The sequence below is a fragment of the Hylobates moloch genome, unplaced genomic scaffold (assembly GCF_009828535.3).
Source record: "Hylobates moloch isolate HMO894 unplaced genomic scaffold, HMol_V3 SCAFFOLD_7, whole genome shotgun sequence".
NCBI classification, from domain to species: domain Eukaryota; kingdom Metazoa; phylum Chordata; class Mammalia; order Primates; family Hylobatidae; genus Hylobates; species Hylobates moloch.
The window spans coordinates 15,791,440-15,807,774 of NW_026652282.1; the positions used below are offsets into that span (position 1 = coordinate 15,791,440).

The 16,335-nt window shown below is 44.2% G+C and overlaps 1 protein-coding gene across 6 annotated transcripts in view; it reads right to left on the bottom strand.

Moving 5' to 3' along the window:
• ADGRG2 (adhesion G protein-coupled receptor G2) overlaps positions 1-15,461 on the bottom strand; it is an 81,711-nt gene extending 66,250 nt beyond the window's left edge. For all 6 annotated transcript variants that reach the window (XM_032756650.2, XM_032756649.1, XM_058441374.1 and 3 more), the window contains exon 1: positions 15,264-15,461. In XM_032756650.2, the coding sequence (XP_032612541.1) occupies positions 15,264-15,381 (118 nt within the window). In that variant the 5' untranslated portion in view covers positions 15,382-15,461. The remainder of the gene's footprint in view (positions 1-15,263) is intronic.
• Between the last annotated feature and the right edge of the window lie 874 nt (positions 15,462-16,335).

Here is a 16,335-nt window from a genome sequence, read left to right on the forward strand (position 1 = left end):
TCCAGGCCAGGGATCAATACTAGTCCATGGCCTGTTAGGAACTGGGCCACATAGCAGGAGGTGAGTGGCAGGTGAGCATTACCACCTGAGCTCCGCCTCCTAGCAGATCAGCATCAGATTCTCCTAGGAGCGTGATCCCTGTTGTGAACTGCGCATGTGAGAGATCTAGGTTCTGCACTCCTTATGAGAATCTAGTGTCTGATGATCTGAGGTACAACAGTTTCATCCTGAAACCATACCTCTTTCTCCTGCGCCAACTCCTAGTCGGTGGAAAAACTGTCTTCCACCAAACCAGTCCTTGGTGCCAAAAAGGTTGGCGACCGCTGCATTAGCTCATTTAATCTGCTTATAACTATGGAACAGGAAGTGCTACTTTACATGTAAGGAAACTAAAACACAATAATTAAATGTCTTGTTAACATTTGACCCCAGAGCCTATGGTCTTCACCTATGCCACACTGTGAAGGTCTAGGTGGCCTGGCTTGGCACAAAGGGAGTAGGTGGCTCTGGTGGTGTCTCCTGCCCTCAAATGACTCTCTGCAGTTTGGACAACAGGCATCTCAGTAGCAACCATAATGGATTCCTCCAGTTTTCTTAGATTATATGAACTTGGGTTCTTATATGATTGCAGCAAAGAATGGATGCCTACCCCACCCCATTCCACCTTCCAGTGGCAGAATGAGATGCACCAACAATTCTAGCAAGAAGGGTCCCAGTCAGATGTATGAGTTAAGGCAATGCAAGCTGCTGCAACAAACATGCCCTGAAATCTCAGAGGCTTTAAAAAAATGGAAGTTTATTTTCCATGTATAGTTAAATCAGCAGCCTAGAGTGAACGAGTGGGAGGCCAGGGAAAAGGAATGTCATTCAGGGACCCACATTGACAGACGTACTGCTATCTTCAACATGAAGATTCCAAGTTTGCCCTGGAGAGTACCATCCGGCAGGCAAACAGCGAGAGAGAGAGAGAGAGAGAGAGAGAGAGAGAGAGAGTGATGGAAATCAGGTGGGAGATTTTTTTTTTTGAGATGGAGTCTCACTCTGTCAGCCAGGCTGGAGTGTAGTGGCACAATCTCAGATCACTGCAATCTCCGCCTCCCAGGTTCAAGCAATTCTCCTGCCTCAGTCTCCCAAGGAGCCAGGATTACAGGCTCGTACCACCACGCCTGGCTAATTTTTGTATTTTTAGTAGAGACAGGGTTTCACCATGTTGGCCAGGCTGGTCTCAAACCCCTGACCTCAGGTGATCCACCCTCCTTGACCTTCCAAAGTGCTGAGATTACAGGTGTGAGCCTGGCTAGGTGGGAGATTTTTAATGGCCAGGCCTAGAGGTGGCACACATCACTTATACCCACATCCATTGGCCAGCACTCAGTTACACGGCCACTTCTAACTACAAGGGAGGTTGGGAAATGTAGCCTAGCTGTGTGCTGAGGAAGAAAAAGTAAAAGCTTTGGTGCCAACCAGTCTCTGCCATGTCAGATTTAATTTGAGCACTGTGAAGTAATTAATGCCCATTAAACTAAGGGTGGGACAAGATTAATGCTAAAATCACTCTCCCCAGCCACCATTTTCTCTCTTGTTCTTTGTCATGATATTGACAAGGTCAAAAGTCAGGCAGTCAGTATGAACCCGAGGAGGAGAAGTCCTTGCCACTTTGAGGCTGAATATGAACAACCCCTTCTTTATGACTCACCCTATCAGCTTTGCTCCTAGCGAATGTTCATATCGTGGTTCTCTGGGACCCTTGAGAGTGGGACTCCCATGTGAGGAACTAGTTCTGTAAACAACTATGTGCTAGTAAAAAACCATTAAGAGGGTTGGAATTAGGCATAGTCCTGCTGCATAGAAATCCTACTTAGTTGGAAAAATTGTATTTTTAAGTTGCCTCTGTTTTGAAGCCACGTTAACCCTTAACCTTCAGAAAATCCTTAGCCAGCCTTTATACATTGGTAGCTCCTGTTCTAATAATGTCTTCTCCTCATATTTTCTTTTCTTTTTTTTTTTTTTTGTTTTTGTTTTTGTTTTTTTTTTTGAGACGGAGTCTCGCTCTGTCACCCAGGCTGGAGTGCAGTGGCGCAATCTCGGCTCACTGCAAGCTCCGCCTCCCGGGTTCACGCCATTCTCCTGCCTCAGCCTCTCCGAGTAGCTGGGACTACAGGCGCCCGCCACCACGCCCGGCTAATTTTTTTTTTTGTATTTTTAGTAGAGACGGGGTTTCACTGTGGTCTCGATCTCCTGACCTCGTGATCCGCCCGCCTCGGCCTCCCAAAGTGCTGGGATTACAAGCGTGAGCCACCGTGCCCGGCCTCCTCATATTTTCTTTGGCTTGTCATGAGCTTTGAAAGTTTGATCTGAGATCCCTCACTTTTAATAATCTGTAACTCTGACTTGGTAATCTCCTACACATGAATAAAATGCCTGTGTTCATTTATTTCTAATGAATAAATGAACATGCCTGCTGAGCCAAGCCTTAAATGTGATTAAGGAGACTGACTTGGGTTCAGATCCTGGCTCTGCCTTGAGTAAGTTTCTAACATTTCTCTGCTTGTATTTCCTTATCTGTAAAATGGGAGTGATTTCTTTGAATGAAATTATATTGCATTTATCAAGCATTTTATCACAGTTTCAACAATAAGGTGTAATTATTATTAATTCAGATATATGATTCTGTGCCCTTGGATAAAGTTTACCATTATATAATAAACCACTTTTTTCACTTAATGCAAACAATGTGGTATCAGTAATTTGCAGAGGGCATTTTAAAAAATCATGAAGATGGTTTCTTCCAGGATTTACATGCACGAGATTTCCATTCTGAATATAAAACATTCTTATCTATTCACTAACACTAGGTTAGTGAGAATGTCTGTTAGAACACTGTGCTCATCGAATTCTAGTTTCCATAGTTTAGGATCATCATAGGAAGGCACCTCCTACAAAGATCATGGGGTTCCATCCCTTCGTATTACACACCAGGAAACTGAAGTTCATAGAAATCCACTTCAGAGGTAAAGGAGACTTGAAGATGACCTAGTGCAATACCGTACGTTTTGCAAAGGTAGTCATTTAGACTGTACTTTCATCATTTCAAAAACTGCTTATTTATCCACAATAGGCTGCACACAAAAAAAATTAGAGTGTGTGGCTGAGGCTGGGTGCGATGACTCACGCCTGTAATCCCAGCGCTTTGGGAGGCCGAGGCAGGTGGATCACTTGAGCCCAGGAGTTTGAGACCAGCCTGGGCAACATGAAGAGACTTCATCGCTACTAAACATGTTAAAATTAGCTGGGTGTGGTGGTGCGTGCCTATAGTCCAAGCTACTTGGGAGGCTGAGGTGGGAGGTGCGCTTGAGCCCAGGTGTTAGAGACTGCAGTGAGCTATGATTGCACCACTGCATTCCAGCCTGGTGACAGAGCAAGACCCTGTCTCTAAAAAATAAAAATAAAATAAAAATAGAGTATAATGTTTGCACCGTTTGGGATTATATCAATACTGGTTTTCTACTGCTGATCACAAACACTGGATACTGTCATATATGTTTTTACTCAACACGAAAAATGAGAACAATCTTACTTAAATAAATTGTGTAAAGGCATCTTTTAGGGCTTGGAGTTCACTGGAAGAAAAGAATTACAAAATAGGTCATGGGTGGGGAAAATACCAGATACCAAAATAGTCGAACCCCTTCAGTCCACAAGTGAGGAAACACAAGCTCAGAAATGTGAAGTCATTTGCCAAAGTTTATTCTTTTAATCCCATTTTTGAAGGCCTACTGTGTGCCAGGCACGGGGGTTATAGCAGGGAATAAAACAAAGTCCCTGGCCTCAAAGAGAGTTTACATTCTAGTCATATTATGCAACTCACTCCAAAGTTTTAAAACTCTACTTTGAAAATATCCTGTAACCGAAAACTTCTCACTAATTCAAACCCATCTCCTTCTGCTTGTGTACACCAAAACCTAGAATTTGTTAGACTTCACTGTGAATCCAAATCTGTGTAATATCAAATCACATTTCAAGTCAGGAGCAAGGCAAAAATGTCTACATAATTGAAAGACAACAGAGCTAGGTGTTCAATTCCTGTTCATTCAATTAATCAGATAATTATAAGCAATTCTAATTTACACACTAAAGCAAAATTACTGCCATTTTATATCTTTGTTTATCTCTTCTTTAAATTAAAGAACTCTATGCTGTACTAAATACCATAGCAACATTAGAGTAACTTTTGCTTTATGCTCTGTTCATTTCTAAAAGAAAAGTAACAAAAGGGTATAGGTCACACCGGACACGGATGTTAAAGACTAACACAACTCCCACAAACATCATTGCAAAAGTATCTCTAACTTACCTTGATGTTTTTTACAGCCCTGTGATCTTATAAATGTGAGGCGTCTTGGCAAGATCAATGTGTTTCTTGTTATTTCTTGAACTAAGGATGTACCCGCTATTAAGGTACATTTCAACAGCGTGTTCTCTTGGAATATCAACTTAAAACCTAATAGGTTAAATCAGCAGAACTGTTGCTTTTATGCCTTAGATCACTCTTTATCTTTATACAGTGCTTTGGGGATATAAATTCATCCCAGGATGAACAAATCATGCAAAGTTGTGTAAAAGCCATTTTCAAGCCAGGCACGGTGGCGTGCACCTGTAATCCCAGCTACTCGGGAGGGCAAGATGGGAGGATGGCTTGAGCCCAGGAGTTCGAGGCTGCAGTGAGCCATGATTGTTGCGCCTGTGAATAGGCACTGCATTCCAGCCTGCGCAACACAGTGAGACCCAGGCTCTAAAACAACAACAGCAACAACAAGAAAACCATTTTTAATGCTTCAGGACTAAATATTGGGGAAGTGGTTAAGAACACGAGTTCTAGAATCTCACCACCTCCACTTTCTAGCTGTGTGAATTTGGAAATTACCCAAACCGTCCAAGCCAAAAATAAACACTTTCTGGATCTTGGTACTGTTTCTTTCTGGGTAACCTAGAAAGTCCCTCCATTGCTTTGAGCTTCAGTTTTCTCTTCAGCAAAGTGAGGATAACAAACTTTTCTGCTAACCTCAAGGGGACATGGTGAGATGATGTATGCCAAGGTGCTTTGTCAACCGCAAAGACCTACAGGAATGTCCAGTTGTGTTGCTGCTGCGTTGTTAATCTTTAGTACTAGTACTATGTATGAAGTAGTACCAAAGAATCTGTCTTTAGTACCAGTACTATGTAGTAGTACTAAAGAATCTGTATTTAGTACCAATACTATGTAGTAGTACTAAAGAATCTGTCTTAGTATACACAGTACTGGTACTAAAGGCACTATGAAGAAGGCCAGGCATGGTGGCTCATGCCTGTAATCCCAGCACTTTGGGAGGCCGAGGTAGGCGGACCACCTGAGGTCAAGAGTTTGAGACCAGCCTGGCCAACGTGGCAAAACCTCGTCTCTACTAAAAATTCAAAAATTAGCCAGGCGTGGTGCCGTGAGCCTGTAATCCCAGCTACTTAGGAGGCTGAGGTGGGAGAATTGCTTGAAGCCGGGAGGCGGAGGTTGCAGTGATGCGAGATCACGCCACTGCACTCCAGCCTGGACAACACAGCGAGACTCTGTCTCAGAAAAATAAATAAATAAATAAATAAATAAATAAATAAATAAATAAATAAGATACTATGAAGAGACACTGGGATTCTTCAATGAAGAGCAAGGCAAGGACAGCAATGACAACTTAGGGATTTGCCGGTCGGCAAGACCCACTTCTAGAGCTTTTATCCATTTTGAAATCAAGAGATTACTGGCTTTGTTATAACTTTAAAAGCCTTTGAAATTGCCTCACGTAATAAATGTAGTTCGAAAAAATATGACTTATAAATTGTTTCCAATTTCACGTTGGGAACTTTGAACAGGAGAACAGCCTTAAAATGGGATTGCAGAGGTGAGTGGTTCTCGGTTCTGCTAGCATCGCTTGGGGTACTTTGAAGAACTCCAATATCCAGGCTATACCCCCAGACCAATAATGTCAGAATCCCTGGGGGTAGGAGGCAGGTATTCTTTTTTTTTTTTTGAGATGGAGTCTCGCTCTGTTGCCCAGGCTGGAGTGCAGTGGTGTGATCTCAGCTCACTGCAACCTCTGCTCCCAGGTTCAAGCAATTCTCCTGCCTCAGGCTCCTGAATAGCTAGGATTACAGGCACCCACCACCACGCCCAGCTAATTTTTGTATTTTTAGTAGAGACGGGGTTTCACCATGTTGGCCAGGCTGGTCTCAAATTCCTGACCTCAAATGATCCATGCGGCTCGGCCTCCCAAAGTGCTGGGTTTACAGGCGTGAACCACCACACCTGGCCGAGGCAGGTGTTCTTAAATTCCCCCAGGTGATTCCAGTGTGCAGCCAAATGTGAGAGCCTGGCATAAATAATCAGCAGCTCAGACATCACCCAAGGATTTCCAGAATGACATAATGTTTGAGGATCCCTGGTATTCCAGGACAATGAATGAGGAATCTGAAGATGGTCCCTACTGGCTGATTGAACTCACAGAATGTCAGACTGTGAAGGAATCTTAACGGGGAATCAGTTGAGCCCCTTCCTCATATGGAGGAGGGGAAACACATTCTTCAAGGGTAATCCTAGCCAAGGTACAGCCACCTCACTGAAGTCTATGCAGAAGTTTGGAGTAGTCTACACTGTATCAGAACTGACTGGGTTCGGATGAGCATAGTACTGCTGATGTAAACTGAGGGGGGGCTCACTTTTTGGAATATCTCTAGGCTTTAGACTAGGGTCACAAATCGAAACCAATTAGACAACCACAGTTTACTGAGTACTCACTATGTGCTAGACAATATGGAGGCTACAAAGAGAGAAAAGATGTCACCATTACCCTCAAGGACCTGAATGATGTCTCTATATACCTGAAAAGATAAAACCTGGAGGAGGATCAGAGTTCAAGATATGATGATGGCCTCCCACAATTCCTAATGGAGTGCCCTGACACATCATTCTGTGTTCAATATGTATTCATTTTAGAGCAAGTTTAAAATTTATAGATACAATTTAGATGTAGAAACAATAGCACCAAAAACACACCAAAAATTCCTGAGCTGCCTTTGATATCTAGGGTGGCTCCCTTTTGTTTCAGAGCCTCCACTCCAGAAATATAGGAAAGAGATCCTTAAGTCTGATGATTTAAGGTAGCTTTGTCTCTTTTGCTCTAAAATGGTCTCTAGTTAACCCAATGACTTGAGAATAAATGCACAATCTTTGTCCGCCCTCCTTTTCCTTCTGGTAGTCAAGATGGCGCCTGGGCTGAGAATGGCGTGCTAGTGCCTTTCTGGCAGTAGGGAGAAGGGGCCTGGATCTGTGAGCTCACCCAGTGCTGAGCCCTGAGTTCTCAATGGCCTCTCCAGAGAGCTCCCTCATCCTGTAGGGCTCCTGGGTATCCAACTGGTGTCCACCGCTGAAGGCTCTGTCCAGTGGGCCCATGGTCTATTCTTCAGAATCCCATCCAGGCCTGGGGGTCCTTCTCCTGCTGATACAGCTCCCTTGAGCTCTCACCACTCAGTGTCTGTCTCATCCTCCATCTGACCCCTGGCCTAGGCTGTCCACGCCATAGTCTTTGCAGCCCTGTCCCCACCCCTGGATCTCATCACAGCCACCCACTAGGAACATGAGGGTACTTTAGAGTCCCTACTCTACCGCATGAGAGCTGAGAGAGACTTGGAGGGGACATCATCTCCAAGGGGAATCAGTTTTGCCATTTCATCTCTGCAACTGCCCTGTGCTGACACACAGGGCCCATGAGGAGTCCTTACCTGGAGTTCCAAGTGGAGAGCGGGACACAATGCTCTGCTTTCATTCAGTTTCCCCTGCCACCTATCTATGATAGACTCTCCATCACTCCCCATCACCACTTCCACCTGCTAGGGAAAGAGCCAGGGTCCAACAGACATGGCCTCGTGCCTGGGTGCGGGTGGTGAGATTTGGCAGGGGTCAGAGGGGGTTGTGAGATTGGCTGAGCATCAGATCAGTGCCGTGGTAAGCATTTATAACCTCATTTGTACAGACAGGGGATTGAGAGAGAATGAGGAGACCAGGACAGGGTCTGGTATTAGAGGACAAAATGAAACAGAACAGGTTTCCTGCCTCTCAGGAGCATGCAGCCCATTTCCTGCAGCTCTACCGACTTCCTCGCAAGGCAGACCAAGGACTCAGGTGGACACAGCATGAGAGGATAGGAGGAAATCAGACAGCCAGGCCTCTGAGAGGGGAATTATAGAGGGACTCATCGCTGGAAATGCCTGCAGCACAGAAAGATCTAGACCCAGCCCAGAGAGAAAGTTGGGGATTGTAGCTCATGAGATCACCAAACTGGCTCAAATGTGTAATTGTTTCCAAATGAGGAAGACAACTCTGCAAGAATGAAATTATAACCATCTTCCACTATTATGTCATCTGCCCCTCTGGAAAATAGAATAGTTGTATCTAAAAGAAGACCTCCTTCAAAGATTAAAAAAAAAAAAAAAGGCATTGGTATCGCCCAGGAGAGCTGGAGGCTGGAGGTGCCAAAACCCATTCTGGTAGACCAAGAATAAGCCCCTCAAATGTCACCAAATCACACAACTGAAAGTGTTAAGGTCCACGGGCTCTCTCTGTTGGCTAGTGGCCTAACGAGAGAGTGTCATCCCACCTCTCCCTGCCGTCAAGAGCTACTGAGTCACCTCTCAGGCTTCCAGGGTGAAGCTACTGTGTTTACGGTCCAGATCTCCCAGAGCCCTGGGTTGGGGGAGCTGCTGCTCTCTAACAGCTCACCCCAGGCTCCCTCTCCACTCCCCCAGCCCTGCGCCTCAGTGACATGCTCATTCAGTGCCCAGACACTTACTGAGGGTGCCCTGGGCAGCCTGGTGTCATGTGAGTAGTACAGGCTACAGATTCCGACGGGGAATCTTCCTAGCTGTGGGACCTCTAGGCAAATGCCTTCATTTGTTTGACAGTTTCTTCATCTGTAAACCGAGATGAAAACTACCCACCGGAAAGAGGTTTAGTAAGGATTAAATGAGATAACGTGCGTAATGCACCTGGAAGAGTGGCCCTGAGCAGGCTCTCAGTGCCCATCAGCTTCCCTCCCATGAGTTCGCCACCCGCCTCGCCAACCCTTTGTCTGGCACTGACTGCACACTGCAAGGATTCACGTTACAAAGGAAGCCCGTAATGAGTGTGACACAAAGTGATGTCCCCAGGTACGGATGGATAAAGAGAAGCAAGCACTGGGGAGGGGGGTTTAATTCTTCTGAGGTCAGGGCAGGTTTTCTAGAGGTAGCAAGATTTGGCCTCAACTTTGGAAGGGGAGTTTCCCAATGGGGAGGGTCCCCGGAAGCAGAGTGGGGGAATATGCAAGTGAGACTGACAAGGGGGTGAATCCGGAAATGGGCACATTCATGAGCAGATGAGTATTATGGGGTGCAATGCAACTGGGGAACTCTGGGAAAGACATAGAACACACTTGAGTGTGGTCCCACCAAGGGACAAGGAATCTGGCATATTTAAATACCAACTCCCATTACTCACTGTTTGGGGGTGTTATCTCCCTGGCACTTCTGGTTTGTCCCGCACATGGGCCAAGCACACTCGCATGGATATAGATGATTCTCAGGGAGACGTGAAAGCCGTCAGCATCCACAGGAACTGTCTGCAGGTGACCCCTGGGGTGGGCCAAGGGGATATGGGCAGGGCACCAACAGCATCTGCTATAGGTGGCTTAGCATCGAATTAGACTAATCCACAGATCTGGCCACAGGCCATATATGAGCGCCCTATAGCGCTGACTCATACTTTAAGACTTATAGTTTGTATTGTTCTCATGCGTCATAGTCATGGCCCTCCAACTGCAGTGTAAAGTCCCTGGAGTCAGAGACGATGTTCTCAGCAGCCAGTACTGCTGGGCACACAGCAGGCAATCATTATCGCACAATTGATAACCCAATGGAGAAGTGGCAGGTCAGTCCCCTTGGCCTTCAGAAACCAGGCCCGAGCCATCCTGAACTAAAAGAACCCCTGCCCCAGTCCAAAGCTATTGGGGGAGGTGGTGCCTATGAACCACCTGGGTGATCCAGAACAACACTGATTCTCACAATTATGGATTCCATCTTTATTTTTAATCTACAGATTCACAACTACCAAGCAACTGAGCCTAGCATAGCAGAGAGGTTAAGAATGTGAAAAGGCACCATAGTATAGAGGTCCAGCATACAAGCTTTGGAGCCAGATGGCCTGAATTTGAATTGTAACTCTGCAACCTCTTAATTATTTGACCGAAGGCAAGTTGCTTACCTCCTCTGTGCCTCAATTTCCTCACCTGTAAAATAAGCTGATAACAGTGCCTTTTTCAAGGGGTTGTAGAGTGGGCTTTAAATGAATTAGCCATTTGTAAGGGCTTAGAACAGTGGCTGGCACATGGTGAGTGCTATAAAGGTGATTATTCAGTAACATGAGCAGGGCGTGGTTGCTCACATCTGTAATCCCAGAACTTTGGGAAGCAAGGTGGCAGCATCACTTGAGCCCAGGAATTCAAGACCATTCTGGGCAATATAGTGAGACCCCATCTCTACAAAAAATTTAAAAAATTAGTTGGGTGTGGTGGTGTCACCTGCAGTCCCAGCTACTCCAGAGACTGAGGTGGAAGGAACACTTGAGCCCGGGAGGTTGAGGCTGCAGTGAGCTGAGGTTGCGCACTCAAGTCTGGGCAACAAGAAGATCCTGTCTCCAAAAAAAAAAAAAAAAAAAAAAGGAAAGAAAAGAAAGAAAAAGAAAAAAACAAAAACAAAATAAATAAATAACATGAATAAATACTCTTACTGGGCGTTCTGAGAGACAGGTGATGCCAATGCTACTTGTCTGCCACACTTTGGGAACCAGTGCTTTAAGAAATCAATTCATCAGAGATCTGGAGCAAGAAATGCAGTCAGCTGCCTTAAGTGATCACTCAGCTTTTCCCTACTTAGGTTTGTTTCAGAGCCATGCACTTTCCTATTTACCTGCCCCTGTTGTTGGCATTTTAAAACATAATTTTTCAAAAAGACATATTGCTAACAAACAGCTTTCATTTGGATGAATTTTTTCCCTTGTGTTCCACTTTCCTGCCTCATCTACCCCTGTGGTGGAAAAAGCACCGAAACGTTGAGACTGAAGATCTAGTATCTAGTCTGGGCTCCGCCACTTCCTAACCAATAACCTCCCTGGGGACATTTACTCATCAGTAAAGTGGGGACTCTTGAGTTTTGCCCTGCCAAGCCCACAGTAATGTTTCAGTGCCCTAAGGAGATGGTGCGTGTGAGAATAGTTTAGATTTTGTTTTATTTTTTGTTTGAGAGTCTCGCTCTGTCACCCAGGCTGGAGTACAGTGGCACGATCTCGGCTCACTGTAGCCTTGACCTCCTGGGCTCAAGCGATCCTCCCATCTCTGCCTCCTAAGTAGCTAGGACTACAGGCATGCCACCGCCCGGCTATTTTTTTTTTTGGTAGAGACAGTGTCTCACCATGTTGCCCAGGCTGATCTGGAACTCCTGGGCTCAAGCGATCCACCCACCTTGGCCTCCCAAAGTGCTAGGATTACAGGCATGAGCCACCTCACTGGCCCATAGTTTAGATGAACATCACATGGTCACAACAACAGAATTTGTATCCCATGATATATATATATATCATGATATATATATATCATGGGATACAAATTCTGTTGATATATATATATAGATCTATCTATCTATATATATATAGATAGATAGATCTCATGGGATATATATATAACTGAAAGTGTTAAGGTCCACTTAACACTTTCATATATATATGAGATATATATATATCTCATGGGGTCCAAGGTATGTTGAGATATATATATATATATATCAGGAAGAGATTTCTCTCCCCATTGCTGTCTTCTACCAGTTGTGTAGGCAGTGGTTCTCAAAGTGCTGTCCCTAGACTATACCATCAGCATCACCTGGGAGCTTGTGAGCGCTGTCAATTCCTCAGTCCCACCCCAGACCCACTGAAGCACAAATTCTGGGGGTGCGACCCAGTGAACCGTACCTCCATAAGCCCTCCAGGGGATTCTGATGCATGCTCAAGTTTGAGAACTTGGTTTTGTGGTTACAAGCACAAAATCTAGAGGCTGACTACTGGGTTCAAATCCCAGCTCTGCCACTTCTTAAGGGCTTACAGCCTTGGGCAAGTTACTTACCTCTCTGAGCCTCAGCTTCCTGATCTGGAAAATGGGAATACAACTAGGATCTCCCCTTCCTAGACTGGATTGAGAAGATTAAGGGAGTGGATGTGTATTAAGCATGTAGGAACCTGGTATGTTGTAAGCCTTCAGAATACATCTAGTCCTTATCATTTATTTTCTTTTCTTTCTTTCTTTATTTTTTTTGGAGACAGAGTCTCGCTCCGTCACCCAGGCTGGAGTGCAATGGCATGATCTCGGCTCACTGCAACCTCCACTCCCGGGTTCAAACAATTCTCCTGCCTCAGCCTCCCGAGTAGCTGGGATTATAGGCGTGCACCACCACGCCCGGCTAATTTTTTGCATTTTTAGTAGAGACAGGGCTTTGCCATGTTGGCCAGGCTGGTCTCAAACTCCTGACCTCAGGTGATTCACTCGCCTCGGCCTCCCAAAGTGCTGGGATTACAGGCGTGAGCTACCACACCCGGCCATTATTTCTTTTTTTTAAAGAATGGCGGCTTTTTGACAACGTGCCCCAGTACCTACTTTTTAAAGGATTGCCGATTGTGTTACAGCTTGTTGAGAAGTTTTCCATTTAGTCTGTGTATTTGTATGCGTGTTTTATTTGTTTGTATGTTTTGTTGTTCGCTGCTAGTAGATTTTTATCTTATGCAATAAAGATTCCTTGGTCCTGCCACCCACTTCTGAATAAGAAAGGTGTTTTGTTGTGTGTCCTTGATGTCTTCTTAAGTATCAATCATTTCCTAGTCCCATTCCTAATGAGGATTCTTTTTTTTTTTTTTTTTTTTGAGACAGGGTTGTACTCTGCCACCCAAGCTGGACTGCAGTGGTATGGTCACTGTTTACCGTAACCTCTGCCTCCTGGGCTCAAGAGATCCTCCCGTCTCAGCCTCCTGAGTATCTGGGAATACAGACGCCCGCAACCATGCCCAGCTAACTTTTCATGGTATTTCATTTTTGTAGAGACGGGGTCTCACTATGTTGCTCAGGCTTGTCTTGAATTCCTGGGTTCAAATGATCCTCCCTCCTCAGCCTCCCAAAGTGCTGGGATTACATGTGTGAACCTCCTAATGAGGATTCTTTACACTTGCCTTTGGCAGTTGTGCCCACAGAAATTGCAGGCCCAGCATCGCTGGTCTTTCAACTGCCTTTCTCAGATACCTTTTCTTCTTGTTCCATGAACTTCTAAAGATCCCCCTTTCTGAAAATACCAGGCTGCTTCATTTGTCTGATTCTCTACTGCCTTTAAATTTCCATATGGTTGTACCTTCAAGTAGATACATTTAAAAACAAGTAAACACCAGAAATAAACTCTCATCTATATGGTCACTTTGAGGCACGAAAATAGGGTCTGGAGGCAGGGAACGTAAGGCCGATTCACACTTCAGCTATGACAGGAAATATCCTCACCATAGGGTGTACGCTGAGTAAATGACTTTGCAACTTTACTTCATCCTCTTCATTTACATAGGGCATACACCAAGTAACCAATGGAAACTCCCACAAATTCTGTAACAGGGACTTTGAGCCCCTGTGCTCGGGTCACTCCCACACTGTGGAGTGTACTTTCATTTTCAATAAATCTCTTCATTCCTTCCTTGCTTTGTTAGTGCGTTTTGTCCAATTATTTGTTCAAGACGCTAAAAACCTAGACACCCTCCACTGGTAACAAAGTGATTTTTGACAAAGGTGCCAAGACCATTCAATGGCAAAAAGGCAGTCTTTTCAAGAAATGTGGCTGGAAAACGATATCCACGTGCACGAGAGTGAAGTTAGACCATTACCTTACACCGTATACAAAAATGAACTCTAAATCGATCAAAGGACCTAAACATAAGAGCTAAAACTATAAAATTCTCGGAAGAAAATATAGGGGAAAGTCTTCATGATATTGGATTTGGCAATGATTTCTTTGATATAACACCAAAGCATAGACAACAAAAGCAAAAATAAATAGACTACACTAAAATTAAAAGAATTTATGCATGAAATGATACTATTAAGAAAGTGGAAGAAACACCCCACAGAATGGGAGAAAATATTTGCAAGTTATATATCTGATAAGGGATTAATATCCAGAATACACAAAGAACTCCAAAACTCAACATCAACAAAAACAACCCAATTCAAAACTGAGCAAAGGACTTGAATAGACACTTCTCTAAAGAAGATATACAAGTGGCCAATAAGCACATGAAAAGATGCTCAATATCACTAACCATTAAGGAAATGCAAATCAAAGCCACAATAAGATACCACTTCACACCCATTGCCAAAACAACAGGAAAATACAAGCATTGTCAAGAACGGGAGACACTGGAATTCTTGTGCCTTGCTTGTAGGAATGTAAAATGATACAGCCACTGTGGAAAACAGTTTAGCAGTTTCTCAAGATGTTCAACACAGGGTTATATGATCCAGCAATTCCCTCCTAGGTATATACCCCAAAGAAATGAAAGCGGGGACTCAAATAGTGATTTGTACACCCATGTTCATAGTAGCATTATTCACAATAGCCGAAAGGGGGAAACGACCCAAATGCCCATCAATGGATGAATGAATAGACAAAATGGGGTCAATGCATACAGTGAAACATTAGCCGTTAAAAAGAATGAAATTCTGATACATGCTGCAACGTGGGTGAACCTTGAAAACATCCTAAGTGAAATAAGCCAGGCACAAAAGGACAAATATTGTATGATTCCACTTATCTAAGGTACTTGCAACAGGCAAATACATAGAAAGAAAAGCAACAGAGGTTACCAGGAAGGGGTGGAGGGGGGAGGAAATTGGGAGTTATTGTTTAATGGATATAGAGTTTCCATTTGGGATGATGAAAACGTTTTAGAAATGGATAGCAGTGACAGTTACACAAAATTGCGAATGTACTTAATGCCAATGAACTGTATACTTAAAAATGGTTAAAATGATAAATATTATGTTATTTTACCACAGTAAAAAAAATCCTAAATAACAAAAAAATACACACATGCAGATAAACAGAAAAAAAAAAAAGAAGAAAAACAGACACATTACCTTCCAGGGATGTTACCAGAACGACATGAAGACAAATGATGACAAGGAATATCTTGAACGTCAGTAAAACTTCTTCAGTTCTGCCAACATGGCCACACTGCCTGCCAGAGAAAACCATCCTGGAATAAAGTAAAGAGAAGACAGATCATCACAGCTGCCATAATCACAACACAGCAATACCTCAAATGTCATTCCTCAACCAAGGCAACCTGTGATCCTGTGCACTTCAAATTGCTATGGTTCCAGAGAATCAGAAACGCCAGTTGGGCACTGGTGACAACAAGCAAAACCCATGTTATGGGAGGGTTGCCCAGTAGGATGTTATACTTGGAAGCAAGGTAGTCTATGTGGATTTATGGAAAACATCAACACATGCAAAATAACAAGAGAAGAAATAAAAAAACAGAAAATGTTACATCATTATTACCACTACACAGAATCTTTTCAATAATTATCTTTCTCTATGTCATTTTTCCTTAAAAAAAAAAAACATTTTTAAAGAGATAGGGTCTCGCTATGTAGCCCAGGCTGGAGTGCAATGGCTGTTCACAGGTGCGATCATAGTATACTGTGGCTTCAAGCAATCCTCCTGCCTCAGGCAGCACCACTGTGCCCAGCTCCTAGTCATGTTTTTGTTTGTTTGTTTTTTGTTTTTCTTGAGACGGAGTTTCGCTCTTCTATGTTTTATACTGTAAAAGGATAAGTGATATGGACAGGAGGCAGGGAAATATCGGGTAGAAGAGTGTGGTCCTAGACAAGGGCCACACCCTCAAGCCTGGACCCACAGCCCAAAGTGAGAACATGCATTCCTGTTTCCCTGCCCGAATGTTGCCTTTTCCAAAACCACCCTGGCCTGCCCTGCCCCCCAATCCTGTACCCATAAAAATCCCAGGCCCCACTGGCAGAGTGGCAGAGGAGAGAAAAGAAGTAGCCGGACGTTGGAGAGGAGCAGCTTGACTTCAGAGGGATGGCTTGACAGTGGGACTTCAGAGGAGTTCAGCCGCAGATGGCCGAACTCCAGGGGAAGACCACCTTCCCACTCCATCCCCTTTCCAGCTACCCATCCCACTGA